Below are 6602 nucleotides of genomic sequence, written 5' to 3'. Positions count from 1 at the left end.
ACCAAACGTTCCCCTCCGGGTTGTCATCTAGTATAACAAACTGTCCAAACGGTGAGGATCATTCCCTGTGAGTCAAAAGAAAAGAGAGAATTCTTCAGTGCAGAGTAGGTAAATTCAGGGAAAGTTGCTGAATAGGTAAATTGGGGGAGAGCTGCCCATGCTGCTGGTCTGTCATTGAGATTTTTCTTTACGACGTGTGTAGATGGTAGAGTGTCCTTGCAATTTTTGTAAGGAAAATAATCATACGAAAACCTCTGAGAATCTTGGTCTAGCACATTGCCAAACAAGAGAGACCCGGTTCAGATCACAGCTCATGAAAATATAGTCATAGATTAGATTGCCTCTCAACATTTTTGACGGATCATAATCCCTAATGATTTACGCATATATTCATCCTCTGATGCAACATTTTTTCACACAAAAGAAGTTCCATGTGAACTGTGAAACGAAGGTGGGAAATGCAGTCCCAAAGATCAGCAGCGCGTCCCAGAAACATGCGGATAATTGCAGATCGATCGACGTGTGCAGCGGGCAGGCATGGCGATCGGGCGGTCGCCGGCGGCGGCGCTACGGGGGGGCGCGGACCGGCACGAAGAGCAGCGCCGGGTCCAGGTACGGGTAGCGATGAAGCGCGGCGCGCCTCATGTCCTCCAGGCCGCGCTCGTACCCGCGCAGCTCCCGCTCCGCCAGCGCGCGCGCGTGCTCCCTGCTCGACCCCCAGAACCACCGCGCCGCCGCCGCCCTCTCGGCCTCCGCCTTGGTCGCGGCGAGCTCGGCCTTCGCCTTGTGCAGCTCCGCCCGCAGCGCGTCCGTCTCGGCGGCGTCCCGCTCCCGCGCCTTCACGTTCCTGTCCAGCTCCTCCCTGAGCCCGCGCGCCGCCGCCGCCGCGATCCCCGCGTCCGCCTTGGCCTCGGCGAGCACGGCCTTCGCCTTGCGCAGTTCCGCCCGCAGAGCCTCCGCCTCGGCGGTGTCGCGCTCCCGCGCCTTCATTTTCCTCCACAGCTCCTCCCGCGCCGCCGCCGCCTTGGCCGTCTCGTCGAGCTCGGCCTTGGCCTTGCGCAGCTCCGCCCGCAGCGCCTCCGTCTCGGTCTCGCGCGCCTTCAGCTTCCTGTGCAGCTCCCCCTGGAGCGCGTCCGCCTTGCGCTCGCGCGCCCTCAGCTTCTCCTCCAGCTCCAGAGCGTAGCCCAGCGAGAAGGCCACCTCGTTCGCCGTCTGTGCACCCCACCATGCCATGCCATGTCGATCGATCAATCCAGACCAACAGAATCATGCAAGAATAATGCACACGGGACAAGGAGCTCACCTGCAGCAGTGACACGTAGGTTGAGGCGACGACGTCGGCCGGCTTGGACGCGGCGAGCTCGCGCTCCCGCGACGGCGTCACGGTGCCCTGCAGCAGCCGCCTCGCCGCCTTCCAGTCACCATCTTTGCTTGTCGCGGGCGGCGACTTGCAGGGGGCGGAGAAGCCCGGCGGGCAAGAGGGGCCCGACGCCGAGCTCTCGCCGTCCGCACGGTCCTCCGGCAGCTTCCTCTTCTTCCCAAGCGACGGCGCACAAGGCGGCACCTTGCAGTCAGGCTCGCTCTTCACCGTCACCTTCCCTGCCGTCGCGCGCGCGGCCGCGGTCGTGGCTTCCTCCATGGCGGCATCAGATCGTACGGTTGCAAATCACAGATCAGTACAATCCACAGCAAACATCCTGAACCATGATGTACAATCTACAATGCCGGAGGGTTCACCTCGAGGAGTTGGAGGCGACACCCCGGTGATGCTGGCCGCGCCCATGTTGCGGTGGTGGAGGTACGCGAAGAGATCGATCGGGGAGCTCCCTCGAGCACGCAGCAGGCTGTCCGCCACGGCCTTCTCCTGGACGGTGAGCGACGGGTCGAAGGTGGAGGACCTGGAAGGCTCCCCCCACTCCACCGGGCACGGCCAGGGCGCCGACGACGCCAGGAAGAAGAAGTCCTCCTTCCAGCCCTTGACAAACTTGGCGCGAATCCGGGCGAAGAGCAGGCCGTCGGCGTCCTTGCCGCGGAGGGTGTAGAAGCCGTGCGGCGGGAACGGGCAGAGCGCGAAGAAGTGCCGGAACACGGCGAGCGACGGGTCCACGCCGGCGGAGCGGGAGAGCGCGACGAAGCCGGCCATGGCGCGCCAGCCGTTGGGCGAGAGCTGGCCCGGGGCGAGCCCGAAGTGGGTGAGCACGGCGGCGAAGAAGGGGTGGAGGGGCAGGCGCATCCCGGCGTCCAGCGCGTCGAGGTACACGCAGACGGACCCGGGCGGCGGCGTGGAGCACGAGGAGCGGCCGCCGGCGAGGACCGGGGCGAAGCCGCCGGGGATGGCGTACCTCTTGCAGAGGGCCCTCAGGGCTCCTGGCTTGCGCAGCCGCGAGGCGACCCGCTCGGCCGAGACGTCGTCGTCGCCGTCATCGCCTCCGTCGCTGGTGCGGGGAGCTCGGTCGCGGGTGGGTTCGTCGAGGAGGTCGTCCGGCCGCGACCAGGACTCCGAGGTCCCGGAGGAGGATGGCATGGCGGCTGGGGTTGTGCTGCGGCGGCGGCGGCGCTGGTAGGACTGGAGGGTGGGTGGCTACCGATCAAGACGGCAAGAAAGAAAGTGGAGGCTTCATTTTTCGTCGTCGTGCGCAAAAGCAAAGGGTTTTTAGGGCAAGCCGTGTGCCTTCCGATCCCCCCTAGTTTATAGACTTCCTTCATTCTTTGTCACTGATTCTTGAATTTGCTAAGCAAGACACGGCCTAAAACTTGGGAGAAAAAACATATTTACATGAATGGAAGAACTTCAATTTTGTTCTTACTTTTCTTAAAGCAAGGCAAACTTGCATATTCTTTCATTAATAGAGCTGGATTCAGGATCAGATCACTAGAAAAAGAGTCAATTACACCACTGCTTCTTGAATTTGATGGAAATGGTCACTTTAATGACAAAACTTGTACTCCCTCCGTTTCAAAATAGATGACCCAATTTTGTACTAAGTTAGTACAGCGATCCTGAGTTAATCTGCGTGCCCAGCTAGCCATCTCATCATGATACTGCTTGTTAAGGATACACAGGTTTTATATCTTTCACCGTCACCTTGAAGTCGGGCTCGCTCTTCACCACGAAGGTTGAGAGGATCTTCTAGGTGCGTGCAAAATTTCGAAGTGTTTGGACATTTGAGGAGCTCGTGGCAAAAGAAAAAATCTAGTCTACACGGTGCATGTTTTGAAAGATACTTTGACAGACCAAAATTTTTATTTTTCCACGAGCTCCTCAAACGTCCAAATATCTTGAAATTTGGCACACACACACACCTAAAAGATTCTCTCGAATTTCATGTGTAAACATTTTTTAAATTTGTTTATTTTTTCGAATTTACCTTTCATCGACGGGTTCAGCTAAGCCTGGGTGCAGAAATGCTGCACCCTATTGTTTGTGCAGGAGAAAAATATATAATAGTTCCCGCGAAAAACAAACTATGTAATAGACCATCTAATTTGCACATTTTCTTTTAAAGAAAAAAAATCTAATGCGCCCTACATACACATGTGCAAAATTCAAACCCATTCTCCTTCATAAAAAAATGTTTTTTCCACGTAAATACTCACTTCTTCAGTTCTCCCTAAAACTATTCTTGGGCTTCCTTGCCCTTTTTAAACTATTATGTGTTGCATGTTAATACTTTAAGAATAATAAAATCATGCATATATATATATATATATATATATATATATATATATATATATATATATAAAATATGTTTGTACTCCCAAAAAAAAATGAAGCATGATCGACTTATTACAACCTCCAGCAAATTGTAATATGTCTACAACATTAGTGAAGTGGCGTATGACTTACAAATTTTGCAACAAAATTGCCATATTTCATCTCTTACATGTCCAACCCATGTAAACATAAATTATTAGTGGCCAAACCAGACGTTAACTTCACTTATGCTATCCACCTTATGTTTTGAATGGATGGGGTGTAAAAAAAAAATCCATGCATGCACCTTGTGAGTGGAAGCATATACGTGTGAAGTTTTGCTATGAAATGCTCCCTCCTTTCCAAATGGTGAAACCCGGTACATATTGCCTTACGCCAAACTTTGTTAGGTTTGACCAAGATTACAAAAAAAAAACTGAACATGTACAGTACCAAATACTCCCTCCGTCCAAAAATACATGTCATCGAAATGGATAAAAAATATATCTAGAACTAAAATATGTCTTAATACATCTTCTTTTATCCGTTTTGATAACAAGTATTTCTGGACGGAAGGAGGGAGTAGATATTAATAGATCCATCATGAATATGTATTCGTAATGTACTTTGAGAGAGAGAGAGCCGAGTCTTCTTCCAGTCGCCGGGTGATGCTTGGACTGTGTGTGGCTGTGAGCAGCAATGGCAACAATCATGGAGTCCGTCTTGGAAAAGTGAAGGCACAGTGCGCAGAGTCTGGGTGCTCGACACGTCGCATGGAGGGCCCACGCGGTCCAGATCAGCTGCTACTGCCGGCCAGTCTGGGCCTGGTGGCCCACGACAATGGGCTTTGCACAAAAATGGAAATGAGCAGTCTGTGTGCTCTGGGGCTGGGTAGTGGGCAGGCTCTGACGTGCCTACGCCAAGAGAGACGATGGTTCACGTACATATACAGGAGTTGATCGGGCAGAGACCCGGACCCGGAGGCGGAGGACTGGCCTACTGTCCAATGTGGTCTGGACCTGAACAGCAAATCCATACTACTACCATATCTCTCTCTAATAATAAAGCACGAATTGACTCTGTGGGTTCACCGTCACAATACGTTTTCTTCATATGAATTTACGCTTTCAATTTGAATTAAAAACATATACGTGCGCTACCCCGTTTGCAGCCAAAAAAACATGCCCGACTCTCGCTTTACTTCTGTTAATTTGGCCGCTTCCCACGCACGTTTGGAAAGAAATCGGAACAGAACTCACGAAAAGAAAGGAAACCTCAGTGCACGCCAATCCTCATCTCTCACGTCCTGGGTCATCGTCTTCCTCTTCGGTCACGACACGGAGCCTATATACAGTGAAAAAATCGGCTCCTTCGAGCAATTTCTTCCCTGCGTGTGGTAGCTCGAGATGGATTCGTCACCGTTGGCTATACCCGCCCGTGCACCCACCCCGGCCGCCTTTCACATCGCCGTTCTGCCACAAAGCTAGCAGCATCGCCGCAGCCAGAGCCGGCACAAGCAAACTCGCCGTGGGATGAGAGGGGAAGGAGGAGAAGAGGAAACTATGGTGCGATGGGTCGTAGAAGACTCCGCGGAGGCGACGGCCGCGGCCGCCGAGCTCTCGGACTTCCAGCAGCAGCACACTGTCCCCAAACCAATGAGATCCACACCAACGGTGCTTAGCCCTCCATTGCAACATCGAATAACAACGGAGACAGCACACCCGTCGAGATCCACCAGGAGGTGGGCGCCTGCATGCCAGAGATGATCTTCGGCCGTCAAGAAATACACGCAGGTGAGGCAGAGCGTTTTACAGTTTGATATTTTGCTTTCGGTGTTTCGGGTTGATTAGTTGGTTACATAAAAAGGATATCCGACAAATCCATGTGCCATGTGACTGTAGGTGAGTTTGGTTGCCAACGACACTAGAATTCAGAATCTGCCCACTGCCCATACCACCATATTGGAGTGCAAGACGGCAGTTCTCTTTTGACCATGACTGGTATCTTGATAGTAGTTGGAGTGGAGTATCTGGACTATTTAACTGGGCAAAGCAGATAAAAATACTGCAGAATCAGTCCACAAAAATTCGCCTATATGAACTGCTGAGGAGAAGTTCCGCCACAGAAGGTCACACCCATCGCCGGTCAGTACATGGTGCTTTGTGCTGAAGGAGCCGATCCGAGAAATGTTTTAATCGCGTGCACATGGTGCTTTGTGGCTACTTGCTCTCGTCATACTATCAAGCAATGGTTCAAATCTGATCAAGCTTATTTCTTGCTTTGACTCGATGAGTCCCGAGTTTCTTATGCCATAATTAAACAATTATCTCTTCTCAAGTGCTTATTCATGGAATAGGAGTAGTTCAGCACAATCTTAAAGTGAGCCTATTTAGGACTTAGGATTTCTTTGGCCACTTTTGGTAGATATATTAGTTAAGGAGTTCGTTTTGTTCTGCCCTTATTTTACCTCATTAAAGTTTCAAGTAGTATTTGTTGTAGACAAAATAAGCTTGTTTATAAAAACATTCATGGCATGCATACCTGTATGAGTTATTTAAAAGGCAAACCCATCTGATTTTTTTACACTTCAAACTGATTTATATGCATGCAGCTATTGGCCGAGAGCACCATTTTAGTTTTACTGAACTGTCAAATAATGTCTGTTCTCTTATAACCCCAAGCCTGATCCCAAGGTTGTGAATGCATGTGCTTCTTAATATGAGTCTAAAAAGAAGTGCCTATTAGAGGGTGTGCTTTTTTGCAAAAAAAAAAAAAATTGATATAAAGGGTGTGCTAAATGTGAACATAAGTAACTTGGAAAATACCTATGTTTCTTAATACATCTCTCTATTTTGCATTGAATTTCAAATCTATTATTTTTACAGTTTTGCTAAAGCACATCTAGATG

General features: G+C 50.9%; 1 protein-coding gene across 1 annotated transcript; it reads right to left on the bottom strand.

Annotated features, from left to right (window-relative positions):
• Nucleotides 1–567: 567 nt before the first annotated feature.
• Nucleotides 568–2662, bottom strand: LOC119333190. Its single transcript, XM_037606175.1, has 3 exons — nucleotides 1738–2662; nucleotides 1304–1629; nucleotides 568–1212 (listed from the first exon to the last, which is right to left on the bottom strand). The coding sequence occupies exons 1-3, from the start codon at nucleotides 2522–2524 to the stop codon at nucleotides 568–570; spliced, it is 1758 nt and encodes a 585-aa protein (XP_037462072.1). The 5' UTR covers nucleotides 2525–2662.
• Between the last annotated feature and the right edge of the window lie 3940 nt (nucleotides 2663–6602).

Source organism: Triticum dicoccoides, chromosome 7A (assembly GCF_002162155.2).
Source record: "Triticum dicoccoides isolate Atlit2015 ecotype Zavitan chromosome 7A, WEW_v2.0, whole genome shotgun sequence".
Lineage (NCBI taxonomy): Eukaryota > Viridiplantae > Streptophyta > Magnoliopsida > Poales > Poaceae > Triticum > Triticum dicoccoides.
The sequence above is the reverse complement of the archived record's forward strand: the minus strand, read 5'-3'. Positions and strand labels throughout refer to the sequence as shown.

Coding starts and splice junctions, on each gene's coding strand:
- LOC119333190 (XM_037606175.1), bottom strand. CDS start 2,524: ATGCCATCCTCCTCCGGGACCTCGGAGTCCTGGTCGCGGCCGGACGAC. Junction 1,630..1,737: donor GTCGCCTCCAACTCCTCGAG/GTGAACCCTCCG, acceptor CCATGGAGGAAG/CCACGACCGCGGCCGCGCGC. Junction 1,213..1,303: donor CCTACGTGTCACTGCTGCAG/GTGAGCTCCTTG, acceptor TGGGGTGCACAG/ACGGCGAACGAGGTGGCCTT.